This window comes from Myxine glutinosa, chromosome 5 (assembly GCF_964187855.1).
Source record: "Myxine glutinosa chromosome 5, kmMyxGlut1.1, whole genome shotgun sequence".
NCBI classification, from domain to species: Eukaryota; Metazoa; Chordata; class Myxini; order Myxiniformes; family Myxinidae; genus Myxine; species Myxine glutinosa.
The window spans coordinates 161,269,844-161,292,971 of NC_136265.1; the positions used below are offsets into that span (position 1 = coordinate 161,269,844).

General features: G+C 35.2%; 1 protein-coding gene and 1 long non-coding RNA gene across 5 annotated transcripts in view; one reads left to right on the top strand and one right to left on the bottom strand.

Annotated features, from left to right (window-relative positions):
* Positions 1-23,128, top strand: part of RAB11FIP4 (RAB11 family interacting protein 4) — a 41,517-nt gene that overhangs the window by 13,695 nt on the left and 4,694 nt on the right. For all 3 annotated transcript variants that reach the window (XM_068115801.2, XM_068115802.2, XM_068115803.2), the window contains 4 exons: positions 15,625-15,724; positions 18,586-18,689; positions 20,479-20,619; positions 23,038-23,119. In XM_068115801.2, coding sequence (XP_067971902.2) covers positions 15,625-15,724; positions 18,586-18,689; positions 20,479-20,619; positions 23,038-23,119 — 427 coding nt within the window. The remainder of the gene's footprint in view (positions 1-15,624; positions 15,725-18,585; positions 18,690-20,478; positions 20,620-23,037; positions 23,120-23,128) is intronic.
* Positions 12,594-13,919, bottom strand: LOC137426847 (uncharacterized). 2 transcript variants are annotated; one of them, XR_013623607.1, is made up of 3 exons: positions 13,754-13,919; positions 12,876-13,081; positions 12,594-12,782 (listed from the first exon to the last, which is right to left on the bottom strand). It is a non-coding gene; the product is annotated as an uncharacterized LOC137426847 (long non-coding RNA). The 2 variants fall into 2 exon arrangements; XR_010984413.2 differs by lacking the exon at positions 13,754-13,919 and adding an exon at positions 13,168-13,226.

Below are 23,128 nucleotides of genomic sequence, written 5' to 3' on the forward strand. Positions count from 1 at the left end.
TTTGACAAGTCAAGAATTGATGTTCCAATGTAAATAGGTTTGTCCATTTCAATACTCTCTTTAACCAAATGGATCGCACAAAAGTTCTCAGTAAAGACCTCAGCTCTAGTAAAACTCGGTCTATTAATTAATTTTGATGCTTGTTCCCAAGATGTTGCTAGTCTGATATTTTGTCTTTTCCTCACATTCTCCATGGTCTTACCAAAGACCGCATTATTCATCAATTTATAAAAGTCTTTCTCAAAATCTGTTTTTGACTCTGTTCTTCTTTGTGTATTAAAATCAATGTACCCCTTTAACCAATGACTTTGATTGAACTTTAGAACCCTGTGGATCTTCTCTACTCTTAGACCTTTTGATAAATATTGTCGCAAATTTCTTTGGTGTAGTACATAATTTTTCTTGTTATATAATGTAGTAAGTAATTTTTCTGTTGATTCACCTATATCAAACGATCGTTGATAATCACTCAACCATTCTTTCTTTGGACTTTCTTTCTCACAAGCAAATGGAAGATCTTTATGTTTGATATGAAGTTCTTCAGGATATTTTAAATCGACCTCAAAATAATAACCAACCTTTGAATCATCCAATTCTTTTTGTGTAGAGATACATACATCTTGTAAAACCTTTGTGTAGTCTTTTTCCTTTACCCATCTTAGTCTCCCATAAGGAAGAGCTTGAGACATTGCCCAGCCAGCCATACAAGTTGTTTGCGTCATAGTACATCAAGTAAGAACTCTCTTTCGTTGAATCATAATTTGGAAGATATTTGTTATTTGCTTTTGCGTATCTGCTCGAGCATACTTGTGAAATTCCACCTCTTTTTGCCTTTTCAATCATCAAAAGCATATCGACATCGGTTAGCAAATCCAAATCTTGTTTTGTCATTTTCAACATCGCGCTCCAAGCCAATCCAGGTGCTGTGTAGTAGTGAGCAGGATCCAATCCATATCCAGTGCGACAAACAGATCTAAAGGCTTCAAATACATCGGCCAATAAAAGCACATCAGTTTTGAGATACAAATCGTGATACTCACCAAGATTCTTGATGTTATATTTTTCCCAAACATTTTGTGCGTGTACATAATCTTTATCAGATATATGACTGTTGTTTAATTTGTTATCGAAATTTTCTTTTAAAGGAAGTTGTGTTTCATTGAATCTCTCAAATGAGTCCATATAGTCATAGGGGTAAATTCCCTTTTGTGTTAGAAAATCTTTATCTGAAAAATACTCTGAAAGACATGGAAACTCTTTTAGATTTTGAACCAAGTTAGCCAATGGACTTGCCATGAATTTAAATGTATCAAGAAATCTGATATGAGTAATAGGAGATGTGTGAATTGTTTTTGTGAATGAAATGTATTTCTGATCTGTGTTAGGAATTGTTGAAATGTGTCCAGATGTCTTTGAAAGTTCATTAATAAATAGATGCGTATCATAATGAGCATTGTTATGAAGAAAGACAGGAATGAAAGAGGGGAGTTGATATAATTAATATTACAACTTTGATGAGCTGGACCTCTATATTTACCAGTGAGATGACAATGATCTCTAACCTTTAGACCTTCACCAATTTTTTCCTCACAAATATGACAAACATTGTTTTTTCTAAATTCCCTTTTCTGTTCACTCGTCAAGGACATTGGTTTATTCGTTTCTCTCATTATCTTGGTTAATCGGACACAGTCTTTTTCTAGTCGTTTCACAAACTCCTCTGGGGTATTTGAGCCTCTATACTCCTCTAACTTGTTATATTTATCACCAACGGATGATTTGATATAATAACAAAAACCGCAAGGAGTATGTTTTTGATATTTATTTGTGTATGATTCTTTTGGATCTTTTACTCCCATATAAAATTTAAGTGGTTTCATTTCTTTTAGTGTTTTTTCAATCAACGTTTGAACAGCAGGTTTAACTATTTCTACAGCATCAACTATAGACTCTGGTTCAGGAGGTTTGAAGTTAAAGACTCTTATTTTAATATGTCCTTTGAATGCGCCATCAGAGTTTTTAGTTGTGATAAAATTTGATAAATGTAGAATTGTTTTAAGATGTATTTCGAAGCCTTTCTTGAGGATATTTTTATTACATGCAGAACAGTGTTTTGTTTCCTTCTGAATAGGAGATAGTAGGTGAAGTAGATTAAATGTGTGTTTGTTAGTTTTAAGGTGTCTTTTGTATTGTTTATATTCTTGTTCACAAACATCGCAATACGTTGCTTTGATCATATTTATTTATATAGTAAAATTATACTTAAAACAAAGTGCCTTTTTTAGAGGCTTTTTAAAAGATGAAACTGTGCTTAAAGTAAAACGTTTACCTTTGAGCTTTTCAACTCGTTTTATGTATATAACTTTACTTAAAGTAAAACACCTTTGAGCTTTTCAACTCGTTTTATGTATATAACTTTACTTAAAGTAAAACACCTTTGAGCTTTTCAACTCGTTTTATGTATATAACTTTACTTAAAGTAAAACACCTTTGAGCTTTTCAACTCGTTTTATGTATATAACTTTACTTAAAGTAAAACACCTTTGAGCTTTTCAACTCGTTTTATGTATATAACTTTACTTAAAGTAAAGCGTCTATGTATTAGCCAGAAAGTTTAGATACTCTAGTTCATCAATTTCAATTTCACTATCTGAGTCATCAATAAAGCTACTCTCATAACTATCATTTGAACACAAACTATTAGTATCATAACTATCTTCAGATCCTAGACTCTCAGTATAATAACTCTCAGAGTATTGACTGTTAATATCACTCATTTACATACCATTAAACTTCCATCAATATCTATATATTTTCTTTCATTAGAACTAATAACTACAATATTTTTTACATTAAATGTTATTTTCAAATAATCTCTAATAAATCAGAGTACGGAATGATAGTTCACCACTAATATTCATATTATTAATTTCACCCACATCTTTGGGTCTATTAAAGAATATACAAATGTTTCCTCTAGAATCGTTGATGGTCTTATCATTCATTTTCAAAGCTTCTTTATCAATGACCTTTTCAAGCTTTGAGTAAATTGTTAGTAGTAGTGGAGAAACTTTTGTCAAATTTACTTTAATAGAGTTATTAATTAACATAGCTTGTCCCGTAAATTTAATAAAAGGACACATGTTATTCTCCATTATGGGTTTAATCCAAAAATTTCCATATTTATCTTTGTTCAATTTAACATCTTTGACATATTTTTCTATATCTTCCACCGAAGTAGAGATTGATTGAAATTTGTCTTTTGTGTTTTGAAACATTGTATTTATTAGCTAATAAATTTGCGTTTAGTTTAAGTAAAGTTATATACATAAAACGAGTTGAAAAGCTCAAAGGTGTTTTACTTTAAGCACAGTTTCATCTTTAAAAAAGCCTCTAAAAAAGGCACTTTGTTTTAAGTATAATTTTACTTTATAAATATGATAAATTCTGAAGGATATTTAGAATTTCCAGACTCTCCATATGATAAATTAGAGAATTGTCCGGCTTGTGGTAGAGTGGGGCTTAATACAGAATCAGAAGCATATAAACAATGTATTTTCTGTGATTATCTTCTAATTAATGATAATAAAAAATATAGAAAAATATATAACTCTTTTAAATTAGAACCAAACATGAATTACTTTACAAGATTAATAAGAGAGATGAATGTTAAGTATTATGGTGATAATACACCATTTCTTACAAGGGAAGAGACTATTTGTATTGAGGAAATGTATAAGGGTTTAATGATATTTATTATTCAAAATAATTTTAATGGAAATGTTAATACAAGATACTATATAAACAAAATAATGGATTATTTTGAAATTAAACCTGAACTCAGGATAAAATATAGAGTTTCTCAAAAAACTCAAAAAAAGTTAGATGACTTGTTTTCCAAATATATAAATGAATGATTTTTTACCCGTTTGGGAAAATAAGATAAAATTTAATAACCATAAAAATCTTCCAAATTCATTGAGATGTCTAATAGTCGGTTCAAGCGGATGTGGAAAAACCTGTTTACTTTTAAAGATGCTCCTTAGTCCTAATTTTTTAGATTATGATAATTTAATAATTTTTACAAAGTCAAGTTTTCAACCTGAGTATCAACTACTCTCACAGGGTTTTAATGCGGGTCTTAAAAAGGAAGACATTATCGGTTTATTTAAACTTCAAAACAAACTAAATGATTATAATATTGATGATATAATACAATTATTTTGTGATACACAGAAATCAAAATCAAAACCAAAACCCATAACTTGTATTCTCAGTGATAATACGGATGATATACCTTCACCTCAAGATTTAGATAAATCAAAAAAGAACCTCGTTATCTTTGATGATTGTGTTAATGAGAGAAACCAAACAGTAATGGATAGCTACTATACAAGAGGGAGACATTCTTCTTGTAATTGTATTTATCTTAGTCAGTCATATTTTCAACTCCCTCGGCGCTCAATAAGAAACAATGCTAATACTTTTATTTTATTTAAGTTAAATTCAATAGATACAAATAATTTTTGGAGAGATAATTGTTCTACATTACGTAGTAAGAAGGAATTTGAAAATAATATGAAACACACGATCTGAAAATATAAATATATTGTTGTGAAACAAGATGAGATACTAAATGATATTTTTCAATAAATAAATACAGAAAATGAATACCGAAGAAAGAGTAAGAAAGTTTAAAGAACATCAAGAGTTGGTTTCAAAAGTTGTAAAGCAACAGGAAGACATAAAGAAGAAAAGGAGACAGAAACTAACTGGTGAAGAAGCCTTTGAAAGAAAACAAGAGAAATTTTTTAAACCACTTTTAAAAACTCAACAAACGATTTCACCTACAGTTCCCACGGTAGAATTTACTCCAAAAAAATTTCAAATGCTCAAAGATTTTAGTCAAATGACAGAGCAAGAACTTGGAGAATTAGAATATGATGATGAAGGATTATTTCGGCATCTTGAGAAGGTAAATAAACTTTCCAATTATATTGTAGAAGCTCTTCAAAACAATGAATATTTGAAGGGTTCAAAAACCAGAGCAGGTCTCATTCCAACAGAAGAACCAGCACAGTTCCATCTTGTGAAAGAAAAGTTATTGATATTTAATGATAAATTGGTGTTCTTAAGTTCTGACCAACCAAATGTTGAATTAACCCCAAGATTAATGTTTCTTCTAACAAAAGATGGACATTCTAATTCACCTTATTTTGATGAACCGCTTGAAATGGAAAGAGAGGAAGATAGAGAGTATATTGAGTTGCTAAACGCACTTGATTATGGAGTTTCTGTTGCTGGTAAAAGTAAGAAGAATGAGAAGGAGAAACATATTATTGATGCTTTAAGTAAGCTTGGTTCGGGTGTTAGTTTTCTTCCAAATGACCCATCACAATTAGTTAATAGGTTATTATTGTTGTTAGGTAGTAAGAAGGCTGGAAACAACAATTGTTTTAATGAAGCATCCGCCATTTTAGATCAGTTGATGAATATGAAAATAATTAATAAATGTCAATACAAAGATATTTTATTAGATATTAAATAAGATGAGAAGCACAATTCTTAGTTTTAATTTCACAACGAGTGATTACACAGCTTCATTCCCTTACCCACTACAACTTGACCCCAAAAAAGAATATGAGGCATCTTTGTTGTCAATGGAGACTTACAATACCCTTTTTAATATCACAGAGAAAAACAACAAGTTTAGTTATAATCCAGGAAGTGGATATAAAACTATAACCGTTTCACCCGGTGCTTACGAGATTTCTCAAATATCTTCAGAAGTCTCTCGCCTTATGAAAGAAAAAGGTGATGAACCAAAAAATATTGTAATAGATATTCAAAAACACACTTCAAAATCAACTATTAAACTTAAAAATAATTATAAAGTTGATTTCACGATTGAAAATTCGTTCAGAGAGCTATTGGGGTTCTCTTCTAAAAAGATTGAAACTAACGGGACGTCTTACAGTGATAATGTCATTCAAATATCCTCCGGTATAAATTCAGTATTAATTCATTGTGATTTGATTGATGGTGCTTATAACGATGGAATAAGAACAAATACAATATTTTCATTCAGCGCATACTCAACCCCGATTGGTTATAAATTTAATATGGAACCAAAAAATCTTGTCTATTTACCTGTGTCAGGAAAAACCATATACAGAGTAAATTTTAGGATAACCGACCAAGATAATCCAAGATAACCGATAACCGACCGACCAAGATAACCGACCAAGATAACCGACCAAGTATGATATCCTTTAATGATGAAATTATATCCATCAGAATTCACCTACGTGAAGTTTTTCAATAAATAAATAATGGTTATTGTGAGAAAACACGAGTTGGGAAAATATAAAATAATTACAGGGGATGGGATGTTCCTTTCACCATACTATAAGGGTGAAGGTATGTTTCTTGGGAGAGGATACTATAAACCAAAGAGACAACGGGGTGTGGGACATCAATTTAGAAATAAAGGAGATGGGATAATTGATACTCTAATGGGTATTGGTTCAACCATCCTTAAACATAAAGACCTAATTGGTTCAACTGCTTCAGCCGTGGGCTCAGTTGCGGGTGCTATAAAGAGTATAAAAGATGCTCAAAAGGAGTCTCATAAATTACAAGCAATCAAAGAAATTAAAAAAGGCAAAACTCAACTATCTTCACAAGAACGACAAAAAATCATTAAAATACTTGGGTCAGGGTTTCAACGATTTTAATGCTATATAAATACAAGTATGGAAGCGATTGATAGTATCTATGATTTGGATGATACGATTATCATTTCAAACTCTACTAAAAAGGAAGACTATTTTAAGGTAAATGCTATAACAGGAACAGACTGGAATTCAAACGGAACAAAAAGTTTTGAAATAAATAATCAACAAACTTACTTGAATATAGCTGATAGTTTCTTGCTGTGTAAATTTAAATTCACTAAGGCTGCGAATAATACTAATGCTACACTCGTAAATGATTTCTTCTGGAAAATGTTTGATAGTGTCCGCCTGTATATTGGAACACAAGAGGTTGAAGCGGTTGATTATGTCTCTGCTATATCTGAAATGATGAAATTTACACTATATTCGTTTAGTGATAGAATGGGTAAGGGAGCTGTTGAAGGTTTTATTCCTGATATGTCAACGGGAACAAATGCTGACCCTGGTTATAGTCAAAGGAAGTCAATGTATAATGATGATACAAAAGCAGAGAATAGTTTTACGGTAGCAGTACCTCTGAAAGGTATATTTGGATTTTGTGATTATGATAAAGTTTTGTATGGTCTTAAAATTAGATTTCAACTACAAAGGAATGATAATGTAAATAGGTTGCTTTTTGGGGCTGAAAATGCTTTTGGCGACAATAATAAATTTGTTATTAATGATTTGTGTTGGTATATTAGTGAATATACTCCTAATCTTAAAACGGAAGAGATGTTAAATAGAAGACTTAACTCAAAGAAACCGCTAAATGTATCATACCTTAAAAGAAGATGTCAACACGTTAAACTGGAACACACTACCTACACTTGGAATTTGGGTGTTCTTGAAGGAAAGCCACGATACCTATGGCTCATTTTTAAGAAACCAGATGGAGAGGAGGGTACTGATAAGAATAATGCGCTGAGTGATAATGCTAAGGTGAAACAACTTCGGGTTTCTCTTGATGGAACATTTTATCCGCGAGATAGATTGGAAATTGATTGGGAAAAAAATGATTATGCGGAAGCCTACAAGTCTTACCAAAAGTGTGTGAAAGCAACGGTAATAATGAACCTATTTTGGATATGGTTGCGTTTCAAAAACTTTATACAATCTACGCAATTGACCTGAGTTCTCAAAAGGAAACTATAAAGTCTAATAGAGTGGATACTTCTCTATACATTGAAAGAGGAGAGAATGAAGAAGTTGATGCTTATTGTTTGCTTTTGGAGGAAACAGAATTACAGATTAATACAGATAATGGTGTTATGATTAATATCACATAGGTTTTTTCTCATAAATAAATGGTAGGGGTATATGTTAATCAAATCAATCTTGATAAATTAACATCTTGTATTCAAAATCAAAAGCCTTGTATTATTAATGTTAATACATTTCAAAGAAAAGGAGCAGTAAGAATTGATGTTTTACTCACAAGAGAGCAGGTGAAAACACTAAATGATGCTGGATCACTTAAAATTAAAATGACAAAACCTATGTTAAAGAAATATTCAATAGACGAGTCAAGAGGAGGATTTCTCCCATTTCTAATTCCTTTATTTGCTGGTTTAAGTGCGGCGGGAGCATTGACTGGTGGTATTTCAGCAGCGATAAAAACTGCTAACGAAAGGAAGGCACAACTAAAAGCTCAAAAATAATTGGAAAGACATAACAAGGAGTTGGAGAAACAAATTAGTGGAAGTGGTGTAATTGTAGATTTTGCTCAAAAACTTGAAAGTCTACCTGATAAAGCTAGATTGTTAGTTGGAGATATGCTTTCTTCTATCGCTCAAGCGGGTGTTAAACTAACTAAAAGGGGTAATGGGTTATATCTTTCTCATAAATAAATGGATAAATGGTTTAAACAATTTGGAAAGAATACAACGTCAAATATAGAACTTACTAAATATTGTAAAAAACTAAAAATTGATAATGTGGTTATTTGTATGAGAGATGAATTAAAAAAAGTTGTCCAAGAATACAATGAATATTATTATGAATTTAGACACACAGAATGGTTCTCATTGGGTTTGTATTCATAATAGTCAGGATAAATATTATTTTGATAGTTATGGTATGCCACCGCCTGTTGAAGTAATACAATTCTTACAGAATGGTGTTTATCAAACATTTCAAGTTCAAGAAATTAATTCTAAATGTTGTGGTCAATTATGTTTATATGTATTATTTCAACTCAACAATAATGAAAATTTTTATGATATCATTTTTAATCTAATATAAATGACTTATGTTGGAAAAGATGGTTCTATCTTTGGAAAATCCTCTCAGGATATTGATTTATCAAATTATTATACAAAGGCACAGGCTGAACGACAAAAATATAGTATAAGTAAAAATATTAATATGAAGAATACTTATAAATTAATCAATTATCCAAACCCTACAGATGCGAATGACTTAATTAGATTCAGTGATTTATCACAAGATATATTTTTAAATAAAACAGCACGTTTTGTTAAACAAGTAAAATTTACAACCACAACACCTGGTTATACTGACCATACACCTTTCCTCATTCAATTTAACTATCTGCTTACAATTGAATTTTATAAAGAAGGACATATAGTTAATATGCGAATCAATAAATGGGGGTATGATATGCCTGATTTAGGGTATAATTGGTATTTTTCAATAAACTTGGAAGACCTACATGATTTGAATCAGTCTCGTAAAGAAGAATATTATCCGCTTGGCGAGGATAAGGATTTATGTGGAAGTACAATTAGTAAACAACAAATACATGGTTTTAAGAAAAGAAAAATATATGATAGTATAGCGATGGTTAGCATGACAAAGAAGGAAGGTCATGAGATAAGGATAGAAAGCCAAGGAATACAAACCGATTTGGTAGTGGGAATATGGGGTGGTATTACCTGTCATAATATTAATCTCACATATATTTCTGATACATAAATGGCAGGAAGAAGACTACAAGAGAATTATAATTTTTGTATTCAAGGATACCTACAAGAAAAGGGTGCTCGGTATTACATACCTTATGATGTGGAGCATATACATGGGAATTTTGTCATTAAAAACTGGCCTTATACTGATATTGTTAAACCCACAAATAGAGACTTGTTTAAAATATTAAATAAAAATGAACTTCTCAAAGTTATGAAATATAAAACTCTTTTAGAAATCGTCAACAAATCTTATTGGTATCCTATTATGAGAAAAATAATTATAGATACAAGAATATCTCAAAATCCAGATGAGTATATGTATAATATTCTTTGGGGCTCAAGCTCAAGGGTAGCAAGGGATGAGGAAGGAGTTGAAGAAGAGGAGGAGGAAAGAGAGAAGAAGGAGGAAAGGGAGAAAAAGGAGAAGGAGGAGAGGGAGAAAAAGGAGAAGGATGAAAGGGAGAAAAAGGAGAAGGAGGAGAAGGAGAAGGAGGAGAGGGAGGAAAGAGAGAGGGTGGAAAAATATAAAAATATGACCATTCCTGAGATTAATGAAAGATTGAAGGTATTACGGCAAATAAATAAATATCAACTCACTGAAGAGGAAAATAAAGAATTAATGACTCTTACGAACATATTGGTTTTTTAATTTGCTATAATGAATTCAGAGAGCAGATATACAACATATAGTTGATGATGTTGGTGTTATTGACTTTAGTTAGTTTTATTTGTAAATAAATGGAGGAGAGAGTGAAGCCATTTCTAAGGATTCTTTATGTTTTAAAAATCAAGATAGAAATGTATATGTTGAAAACCAAAAAGGTTTTGGCACTATGTAGGACTTTTTCTCATAAATAAATATGAGTTATTGTCTCAAATGTAAAAAGAAAACTAAATCTAAAAATATCTCATGTTAAAGCTAAAAATAATAGAGTTTATCAAAAAGGAATATGTCAAGTGTGTGGCTCTAAAAAGTGTCAATTCATCTCTCCTAAAAGTGGAGGAGACATACAAAAGTTTTTGTCAGGTAGCAAATTTACAACAACTGGAATTCCAGGGGAATTACACCTTCCAGGGTATTCTTTCTGTGGCCCAGGAACAAACTTGGATAAAAGATTAGATGAGGCTGACAATCCTAAACCTTGGTCTAAACCTACAAATAGGGTTGACGAAGTGTGTATGAAGCATGATATTGCTTATGGGAAAACCACTACGTTGACTGAAAAACATAAAGCCGACAGAGAAATGTTGTATAATTTGTCTTTGATACAAAATCCAACGTTGAGAGAGAAAGTTGATAGGTTTATTGTGAGAAATTTGATAAATGCTAAATTGAAACTTGGTCTTGGTTATTCACCCTCAAAAAACTATTAGGCTCTAATGATGTCATCAAGACTGAGGAGCTTTTGGCTGAAGAATTACACAAACCTATAATCACCAAGTTTAAAAGAAGGAAGGTTTATTCCAAAGACACTGACTACATATGGTCCGCTGATTTAATTGAATTGAATAATGACAGGGGATACAGGTATGCTTTAACCGTTATTGATTTGAGGAGTAGATTTGCCTGGGTTGTCCCTTTAAAAAATAAAAAGGGTGATACTTTAATGTTATCCTTTAAGCTAATATTTGATAGGGATAAAAGAAAACCAAAGAAACTGTGGACCGATGAGGGAACAGAGTTCTATAACAAAATATTTATGAAATTTCTTAAGGGGGAGGGTATTAAATTATACAGCACCTTTAATGAAGGAAAAGCAGTTGTTATTGAGCGTTTTAATCGTACTTTGAAAGAGAGGCTATATAAAAAATTCACACCACTCGGTTCTCAAAAATGGGTGTATTTAATTCAGGGTATTGTAGATAATTCCAATAATACCGTTCATTCATCAACAAAATCAAAACCATCAGAATCATTTACAAAATTAAAATATGAAAAGGAGATTAATTTGAGAAAACCGAAGTTCAAAGTTGGTGATATTGTAAGAATATACAGATGGAAAAGCCATTTTGAGAAAGGTTATACAAAAAAATGGACTAATGAATTATTTAAAATCGTTGATGTAATGGATACAGTCCCTTGGACCTACAAATTATATGATTTAAATGGAGAAGAAATCTTAGGGTCATTTTATTCACAGGAATTACAAAAAACAAAGCTGATAACCCTTGAAAATAATAAATTAATTAAAAAATGTAATGGGGATACGTTTTTAAATCTGTGAACCCCAAACACAGAATCCCACAACTTTTTAGTTGGGGCTTAACTTTTGTGTGTATAATGGGGATACGTTTTTAAATCTGTGAACCCCAAACACAGAATCCCACAACTTTTTAGTTGGGGCTTAACTTTTGTGTGTATAACGGGGATACGTTTTTAAATCTGTGAACCCCAAACACAGAATCCCACAACTTTTTAGTTGGGGCTTAACTTTTGTGTGTATCATGGGGATACGTTTTTAAATCTGTAAACCCCAAACACAGAATCCCACAACTTTTTAGTTGGGGCTTAACTTTTGTGTGTATCATGGGGATATGTTTTTAAATCTGTGAACCCCAAACACAGAATCCCACAACTTTTTAGTTGGGGCTTAACTTTTGTGTGTGTGTGAGTGGGTCATAATAATGTACAAACCCTAACCCAACCCCCACATTAAAACACCAAATTTGTTAGTCAAAACAACTGAATCCATTACATCAACCATTAAAAAAAGTTCTTAACTCCATCTCTTTGTATGACCTTCCAATTCTATTTATCTTTTCCCAACTTTTTTAAAACAATTCAATGATAATATAAGATAAATGAGTCTGTGAGGTTTGACATTCATTCAAAAATTCACCTCACATCCAGAACCCTAACCCAACCCAATCCCTAACCCATCCCCATCCCTTACCCAACCCATCCCTAACCCTCACATTCAAAATCCCAACCCTAACCCTAGCATAATCTTTTTTTCCTTTTCTTTTTTTAAATACGTATTTCAATATTTTTTTAAAATGTTTTTTAATACGTATTTCAATATATATTTTTTTCCTCTTCCTCCAATTCTGTCTTTCAAGGCTTTCAAGTTGGAAAAAGTAGAAATGGGAAGAAAGTATTTTCCAGCATCTTCTTCCCCGAACTTTCTTGATATTGCTGAAATACATGTAAAAAAAAGAAATATATTACTTATCTAATATTGAATGAAATAACATATACTTTAATTGATTATTAATCAACTGAACTTACCTTAAATCAAACGTCATTAAAGAAAGAACATTGTTCATTGCTTTAGAATCCAAAGAGCCTCCAAGGTAAAACTCTTTCGTTGGATTATCAAGGTAAAACTCGTTCTCTTGGTCATGGTTGCTCAAAAGGTCTTTAAACAAATCGATCATTTCACCCCAGGTTGTGGCAAAAGTGGTATTTTCATTTTGAATCTCAGATACAATTTCCTGTGAGAGAAAATAACAACGTATTAATTAATTATTTTTTACATTTAATACACAATTATTATATGTATATTAAAATAAAATATTACCTTCATTGATGAGAAATTTGAATCGAGTTTATCAAGGTGAAGGTTTAGCTCCACACAGCTAGAATCTCCAAAACGAAACCAGTTTTCAAAGTCTCCAAGGTAAAACTCTTTTCCTAATTTTATGAAATTTAGTGAGTCTCCAAGGTAGGCTCCACAGTTAGAACCATCTAGGCAGACCTCATAATTTGTTTTTCCCAAATTTAGTGAGTCTCCAAGGTAGGCTCCACAGTTAGAACCATCTAGGCAGACCTCATAATTTGTTTTTCCCAAATTTAGTGAGTCTCCAAGGTATAACTCTTTGGCTGGGTCATCAAGGTAGAACTCGTTCTGTGGGTCTTGGTTGTTCAAAAGGTCTTCAAACAAATCAATCATCATTTCACCCCAGGTTGTGGCAAAAGTGGTATTTTCATTTTGTATCTCAGATACAATTTCCTGTGAGAGAAAATAACAACGTATTAATTTAATACAATATTATTATTTATATAAATCAAGCTCTATGAATATTAAAAGAAACTTTGCTGACTCTTGCACGAGTCTTATCTAAAAAAAATTTAAAAAATAAAAATAAAAATAAAAATAAACTTACCTCCATTGATAAGAGGTTCGAGTCCAGTTCATCAATCTGAAGGTTGAGCTCCACACAGGTAGTAGGACTCCAAGGAATGTCAAAGTTATCCAACTCCTTTTCAGCATAGTAGTCCATTCTCAAGTGAAGCAGAAAGTGTGTTTGAAAAGGCCTGTGTGGTTAGTGCCTTTTATAAGAAAGACTGGGTGTGTCATTTCCTGTGGAAATTCCCTTGGGCAAGTGTGGGCAAGTCTGGGCATGTCTTAACTGGAAATGATGTAATGTCTCAACAGAAAATGATGTAATGTTTCAACAGAAAATGATGTAATGTTTCAACAGAAAATGATGTAATGTTTCAACAGAAAATGATGTAATGTTTCAACAGAAAATGATGTAATGTTTCAACAGAAAATGATGTAATGTCTTAACTAAAAATAATGTAATGCTGGAGAGTTTATAAAGTGGGTGGGCTTTAGTAAAAAGTGGGCGGGCCTACCAAAAAGTGGGCGGGGCCTACCAAAAGGGGGCGGGATTAACAAAAAGTGGGCGGAGCTTAGCAAAAAGTGGCGCAGAGCTTAACAAAAAGTGTGTGGCACAGGACCCGAACATAATCAATGATCAATGAACAACAATGATCATTGATAGTAAGAGTAAAAGGCCCATAAGACCAAGGGGGTCAGGAATAGAGGTGTTAAGGGGAAATGAAGAAAAGTGATGGTGAGAGGGAAATTTACATGGAAGTGAGAATGATCATAGGTTCATAAGGCTAGAAGGATTTATAGGTTCATAAAGGAAGAAAATCATAGGTTCATACGGCGAGAAGGATCATAGGTTCATAAGGTGAGAAGGATTATAGGTTCATAAGGCGAGAAGGATTATAGGTTCATAAGGTGAGAAAGATTATAGGTTCATAGAGGGAGAAATAGAGGTGTTTATGATTTTTTTTAAAGACAAGGGGGTAAATGACATTAGATAGGGATTTCCCATGTTAAACGGAGGTGTCCCAGAAGCAACATTTATCACCTACTTGCACCTCTGCTCTGGAATGACTTGCCTTCCTCTGTTCGACATGTTGACTCTCTTCCTGCCTTTAAAACCTCCCTCAAAACCGATCTGTTTCACAAGTCTTTCAAAGTCTAAGTCCTGTTTTCCCTTTGGTTTGAGGTGGGACGGAGATCGAGAGTATGTCTGTGTACATGTACGGGGGAGGGAGGGGAGGAGGAGGGGAGTACACATCTGTGGGTTTTGAATGGGGAGGGAGAGGAATAGGGCAAGAGTGAAGGTGTGTCTGTGTGTGTGTGTATGTTTGTGTGTGTGTGTGCGCGGTGTGTGTCCGTTCGCATGATAATGTAAAGTGCCATGAGGGTCGTTTACTCTGCTTGATGGGGCTATATAAGACTCCTTTATTATTATTATTAAGTGAATGCATTCAGCCCTTTTCCAGCTTTGTATTTCAAATGATAGAATTATCATCACAATCGTTTTACTGTAAATAAAAAGTCTTAGGGGAGCAGGCCCTAGTGTCCACAGTTTCCCACATTATGAACCTCATTATTGAATATATGTGTTGATTAACCTTTATAATGCCATCTGGTAATTGCAAATGGTCTTTTTGGATGTTGGTCATTCATGAACACGTGACAACTGATTGCATGAAGTATTGATGTTCATCCGTTGTAAAACAAGAATACCATATTTAATCTTTAAGTGGGTAGAGGTTTGTGTTTACGGTGTGTGTGTGTGTGTGTGTGTGTGTGTGTGTGTGTGTGTGTGTGTGTGTGTGTGTGTGTGTGTGTGTGTGTGTGTGTGTGTGTGTGTGTGTGTGTGTGTGTGTGTGTGTGTGTGTGTGTGTGTGTGTGTGTGTGTGTGTGTGTGTGTGTGTGTGTGCACAGACAATTGCTGCATACAAGTAACCTGAGCAGTCGTTCTGAAAGTACAGAAGAGATTTTCCCCGGTTTGTCGGAGTTCACACAGCCTGACATTGCAGATAAGGTGCCTTTCACTCCCTCATCATCTCTATTTTGGGACCCAATCCTTCCAGGATGGATACCAATTGTTTTTGTTCAGATTATCGTATGCCACTCCTTTCCTATTCCATCTCCAGGCGCTGCATGACGTCATCGCCGGGCACCAAAGGGGACCCGGCGATGACGCTCGCCGAAAAGGAGTACTCAGTTTTCACTCCGTTAATTTTCTCGTTTTCTTGTTTGTTTGGCTGGGCGATATCTCAGCCATCCTTTGAGCTCAGAAGCTGAAATTTGGGCACAATAAACAAGCAAAAACTTTTTTTTAAATCCCGATTAATCCATTGATTGAATAATTACTTTATTATTACCGATGTATTGTACAACGCTCCTTTCCTATGCCATCTCTAGGCGCTGCATAACGTCATTGCCGGGCACCGAAGGGGGCTCGGCAATGACGCACGCTGAAAGGGAGCACTCGGTTTTCACTCTGGTTGTTTGTTTTCTTGTTTTCTTGTTTGTTTGTTTGTCCGGGCGACATCTCGGCCATCATTTGAGCTAGGAAGCTGAAATTTGGGCACAATAGTGAGTAAGTACTTTGTCAAAAACTATTTTTTTTGTTTTTTGATTAATCAATTAATTGATTAGTTACTTGATTATTATCGATTAAGTACTTATATATTTCCTTTCTCTTCTGGGCATTATCTCAGGCACCTTTTGAGCTAGGAAGCTGATATTTGGACATGCCAAAGACCAAGTGATTTGGCTGTAAAGGCTATTTTTGATTAATTGATTAATCAATTAATTATCTAATTATTCGATTAATGACTTGATAAATTTTTTTTTTTTAAGTTACAGATTCGGATGAAATGGTGGTGGATTATGTATGCTATTGGCCAATTGATTAAAAAAAATTTTTTTTTATGATTATTATTTGTTTATTTTCATTTAGTCATTTATTTATTTATTTTCTTTCTCATCTGGGCAATATCTCAGGAACCTTTTGAGTTAGGAAGCTGATATTTGGACACAACAATGACCAAGTGATTTGACTAAAGGGTATTTTTGATTTATTGACTAATCAATTAATCGATTAATTATTTATTTATTAATCAATAAAAAATTTTTTTTTTTAGATTAATGACATATTTAATTAATTTTCAAAAAGTTACCGCTTCGGCTGAAGCACTATTGGCTGAAGCACTTCGGCTGAAGCACTATTGGGAGGGAGAGGTGGTTTCGGTATGCTATTGGCCAATTGATTAAGAAAATATTTTATGATCATTATTTATGGATTTTAATTATGCAATTAATCAATCGATTATTGTGCACCTCTCCCTCCCAATACAGTCTCTATGCGCTGCATGATGGTATTGCCGGGCACCAAAGGCGCCCCGGCAATGCTGCGCTGGAGGATGTTTTTTATTTATTTGGCATGGGGGCGGTGTACTTTGAATGTATCTGTACTTGTTATGTATTTATTTATTTTCTTTCTCATCTGGGAAATATCTCGGGCACCCTTTGAGCTGGAAGCTGATATTTGGAAATGACTGTGACCTAGTGATTTGGCTGTAAAGGGAATTTTTGTCTGATTGATTAATTGTTTTATTAGGTAATTAATTACTTGGTTAATTTTCAAAAAGTTACATATTTGGATGAACCGGTGGTGGCTTAGGTATGCTATTAGCCAATTGATTAATCAATTAATTATTTTCCGATAATTTATTTGTTTTCATTCTTAATCACTTATTTATTTTCATTCTTAATCACTTATTTATTTTCTTTCTCATCTGCGCATTATCTTAGGCACCTTTTGAATTCGGAAGCTAGTATTTGGACACGACAGTAACCAAGTGATTTGGCTGTAAAGAGTATTTTTGATTTATCAATTAATCAATTAATCGATTAATTATTTGATTCATGACAATTTTTTTTAAGTTACAGATTCAGATGAAAGTGGTGGTTTAGGTATACTAATAGCCAATTGATTAATAATTTGATTCTTTTATCATTATTATATATTTATTTTCATTATTAACCACTTATTTATTTTCTTTCTTAATCACTTATTTATTTTCATTATATTAAACGCCTTTTTTTTTTTCTCATCTGGACAATATCTCGGTCTCCTTTTGAGCTCGGAATCTGATATTCAAATACAACAGTGACCAAGTGATGTGGCTATAAAGGATATTTTTGATTTATTGATTAATCAATTTATTATTTATTGATTAATCTATTAATTCTTTATTTGTTTTGATTAATGAGTTTAATTTTCAAAAAGTTACAGCTTCAGATGAAACACTGGTGGTTGAGGTATGCCGTTAGCCAATTGATTAAGAAATTATTTTATGATTTTTTTTTTTTTTTTTGAATTGTGCAATTGATCAATCAATTATTGTATACCTCTCCCTCCCAATACCGTCTCTATGTGCTGCATGGCAACATCGCCTGACATCCTGGAGGATATGTTATTTATTTATTTGGTATAGGGGGTGGTGTATTTTGAATGTATCTCTACATGTTTGGTTTTATTTTTGATCGGGAGGATAGCTTGTGAGGGGGAATGGGTGGTATCGACCCCATATAACAAATCTTCGATTCAACTAACAGTACCATGGAATGTACTTATTACGGTGAATTTTCATCATTTGGTTTGTCCCGATGTGTTAAGAAATAGTTTGTCCCATAACTTCTGTTATGATGTATTAAATGCTATATCTGGTTGGGGATTGCCATATGATGTCCATAGAACTGTAATTTAAGGGGAGTTTTGAGGATCTTTTTTTCAGCAATTCCTGTCGAGCCTTTTGAGATTCAATGGTGAGGGACTGAGTTTTTGCTAAGTCTTTGTTTTACATGTGCTGTATGTTGTTTGTTGTTGATCAGTTGAGCTACCTGGAGCAAAGAGTTGCAGTTTTGGAGCAGGAGACTGCAGAGGGAAGCAATCTCCATGGCCGACTCAAGCAGGAGAACCTACAGTTGGTGCACAGGTATGGGAAGAGAATCTCCTGCCCTTCTGTGTTTCTTTCCATTTCCTATCTCTTCTCTCTCACCGCTTCTTGTATCATCAAATTCCGTAGGCATCATTTAAAATGTCTTACAACTGTTTACACTGTCAAAATCAACTTACAAATCCTCCCTTTACTCCCCCCTGCCCAGTCAAAAGTAGACTTTTCTCAGTGTTTGCCATGTTGGATGATATCGTGGCATTCTGGTGGGCAGCACTTCCAGCACCATTCCATCACAGGAAGGTTGTTGATCTTGTTGTTCTATGGCCCTGTTGCCCTATCTAATCCCCATACCATCTCAACATCCATCAATGATGGGTACATCCGCTCATTTCCAACAGGATAAAGGACCTGTACAGGGAGATTGAGTGCCATGATGACCTTGTTTGGTTGCAGACAGTGCTGACTCGTACTCTATAAATAAAAGATATTCTCTTGTTGTTTGGGAGTTTGGGGTGGGGGTTGAGGGGGGGGGGGGGTTGTTTTAGCACGTTCTCCACAGGGTACTTCATATTGTACTTTCATTATGTGTCAAAAGAAAAACCAGAATCTGTGATCTCTCTCTATTATAAGAGTAGGTCTTCTACTAGTTGTTCTTGTTGTTGTATAGCCCCGTACAGTTCTCTTGAACAAGCCCGTGGCACGGATACAGCCAATCGATCTCCCTTATCCAGGACGGTACACCCCCACCTTCACAAAATCAGGGCCACAACAGAGTTAGCGAGAAAGAGAAGAGACAAGAGGGTAAGAGCCACTGCATGTGGACCGATCAGCAATGACCGTGACCACATTGCCCTGACAAATCCAGGAGCAGTTGCTCCTGACTCGTGTTGGGGGGGGGGGGGGGAGGGGGCGTCCCCGATGGTTGCTCTTCGAGTGATTTTATTAGGTCATCTCATCTCGATTCTGTAAGAGATGATGAACTTATAAAATTGGTCGGATGTCCGGATGTCTGTCCGTCCAGTTGGCTGTCAGTTAACCTTTTGCTATTTTTGCTACTCCTAGGTCGGCCGTCAGCATAATGATGGGAAAAAAAAATTTCATCGTAGGCCATCATAGGGGAAGGGTTCTTTGCCAATCCTAAGTGACCTTAAGGGAATTTTTACAGTCAAACACAAACTGTCGCCCAGATCAGGCAGGAATGACAGATTCCCCCTTCGACATGGTCGTTGCAGAGACAGCTGGGCTTTTATTCACACTTTTGGAGAAACACGGTAATTCTCCCAAGACTCGCTCGATTTATAGAGACTTAGAACCTATATCCTCTCTACTGCTGTTTTCATCTCTTTTAACATCTATGGTGTTGGGCCCTGGTGTTGGGCTAGCGGCCAGGGTGCCAGCTTAGGATCCTAGGATCCTGGTGTTCGAATCCCGGTCGATCGCTGAATCTAACGCCAGGGGGGTTGACTCAGCCTGTCATCCTTCCGAGGTCGGCTAATTGAGTACCAGCTTGCTGGTAATTCCCTGTTTGTCGTTAAAGGCGGCAAAAAGGGTTGGCGTCAGGAAGGGCATCCGGCCGTAAAACATTGCTTCAAAAAGGGGACCAAAAAACAACAACAACCACGGTTCCCGGAAAAGGCCAACCCCTGCTTTGCGGGGAAAAATGGCCTCTAAAGGTGGTTATAACACTCTTCCTCTGAGTTACCCTTCAGTTGTCCTTTCAGCTGCACCAAATGGAAATTGCTGAAATTAATCCGAAATTAATTTTTTTTCTCAGCGTCACATTGGATTTTCTGCTTTCTCGTGATGTAACACCCTTTCTCATCCCAAGGATTCATGCACTGGAGGAACAGCTGAAAGATCAGGAGGTGCGTGCGGAGGAGCGTGTGGAGGAGGACAGCAAACGTCATCGTGAGCAGGTTGCACGACTCTGCCGAGAGCGTACTGTTGAGGTGGAGACTCTCACGGCGAGGTGTGTGTTGACCTATGACACCCAAAAACAAACTCGTATCTGATTTGGTTCTCTTACAATACATCCACGTTATTGTTTCCAGGATGTGGGTTGACATGTCTTGTAATATTGGAAGTGCAATGCCTTCTTGACAATGTGGTTGTGGAATTCTTCTCAAACCACCTTGCAAATGAACCACCTAACTTTATTGAACACCAGGTGAACCGTATAGACTAGGCATGGGGAACCACACCGGCCCGAGTCATGTTTTGATTCGGCCTGCGTGGTGATATTTTATTCGGTGTTTTACATAGCTATTATGTCAGAACCCAGACTTGGTGATGTTATGGTTAGAGTGTTTGCTCTGGGTGTGATTGGTCGGTGGTTCAAACTCCGGCTGAGACGTACCAAAGACTTACAAAAAAGACGGACCTTGCTGGATGCTCAGCATTTAAAAGGATAGAGCACGGACAAACAATGCTGGGAAGACAATGGCAAACCACCCAGTATAACCGTTTCCAAGAAATTGTTTTCGCAGCACTATTGCTATATAAAGAGTACATAGGGGAGTACAGTTTTACCCCGCTATTCGCGGTTCTACTATTCACGGGTTCCGCGTATTCACTGGTTCCGCATATTCACGGGTGATAAAATGCGATCTGTTTCTCTATTCGTGGAAAAGTGTCCCGCAAATTCGCGTTTTTTTTTTTGTTTTTTTTCCCTATGCACGGCCGTGTTCCGCGAATTTGTGGTTTTTCATGGGTGCAAAAAAAATAAATTCACGAGCTGTTAGCTTTACATACAGTATATAATTGAGAGCTTCACGAGATACAGGTAGTGTATTTATTTTTAAAAACCATCTTTCACCAGCCATGCATAAAGCAGCTGGACATACGCAAAAAAACATCTACAAGCCATGAGACCTGCTTCTACATTCACTGCTGGGTGCTTTGCGTTTTCATGGCTTTCACGGCCGCAAGTTTTAGCCGCACTATAATTGAGAGCTCCGTGGGATATGCCACCAGCTGCATGTCATCATGTCATCCCCGCGAGTTACTGTACCGAATGAAAAAACTCCACAGTATCTATTAGTGCAATTAACTGTCTCCCTTTTACCTATCTTGTATACAATAAAAAATAAAAAATTGAAAGTGGCACGGCATGCGTTCACAGATTTTCATCGACATTCGCGGGATTTGTCTTGCCATTTGCGGGATTTGTCTCGCCATTTGCGGGATTATCGCCGACATTTGCGGCATTTGTCTCGCCATTTGTGGGATTATCGCTGACATTCTCAGGATTTGCCTCACCATTCGTGGATTTTGCCTCGCCATTCGCGGTTTGTTCCTCTATTCGTGGATTTTCACGACTCAGGAACCTATCCCCCCTTTTTCCATTGAAACAATGCCCCGCTATTTGCGGTTTCGCTATTCGCGGTTTTTCCAGGAACGTATCCCCTGCGAATAGCCGGGTCCCACAGTACATCAAATCAAATGAAAAATCATGTAGGAAAGGCTGGTAGGACAATGTGGAGGTATGCAGTTATCATGCAGACTCGTCTAAACTGTCTAGCCTGAGTTTCATTTCAATTAAAAGGTCACATGAAAAATCCAAGGTCCCTCGATAGAGCGTGCGAGAAAGAGAAACGAGAAGAAAATACAAGACTAGACCAGATGAAGAGACAAAATCAGATGCTTTTAACTCGAGTTATGGTCTGAAAAATAATTTTCAACAAGCACTTGACCTTCAGCCTTTGACCTTCAGCCTTCAGCCTTTGACCTTTTCAACCCAAAATCGAATCGGTTCATCTTTACATCATTGTACACCTCTTGGAACATGTTTGGTCAAAATCCCTTCAGTGGTTCACAAGTTATGACAGTATAAAAAAATTTGTCACTGACCGACTGACAGCCAGATGGCGATGGAAAACATATTATGCCTTTGGCGGCGGAGGCATAAAAAGTCTGAACAGTTTGAGATTTTAAAAAACGATTAAATAAATGAATAATTTATTTTATCATTAGCCATGGTTGATATAATGGCGAGCGTTAGGAAGCGGAGAGTTCACTCGGAGTGCCGTGCCCTTCATTCATAAGTTCGTCAAAATTATTAGTTACATTACTTATCTGCATACGTGCTGTTTAAATTGGTAACAAATCACATATCCGCATCAAGTTTTAATAATAGCTGTTACGGGCCTCGGAGTAGGAAGGGTTCCCCACCTCTGTCTGCACAGACCTTGATGATGGCTCTTGGGGCCTTCACAATCAGACTTAATGATAATCGTCAAAACGGCCCTTCTAAATCTAATGCTAACCCAATTATGAATTTCCTCAGTCCTCCATCCCAAGGAGGGACCAAGTTATACCAGTGGGTTTTTCAGTTTTTACATCAGATGTTTTTGGGTTCAAATGTCTGCTTCTTGTCCTCATTTTGCAGGCTGATCATGTTGGAAGAGGAAAATGAACAGTTCCGTATGACAATGCCACGCCTGAAAGCGCAAGTGGAGAAACTGGAGGAGGTAAGATGG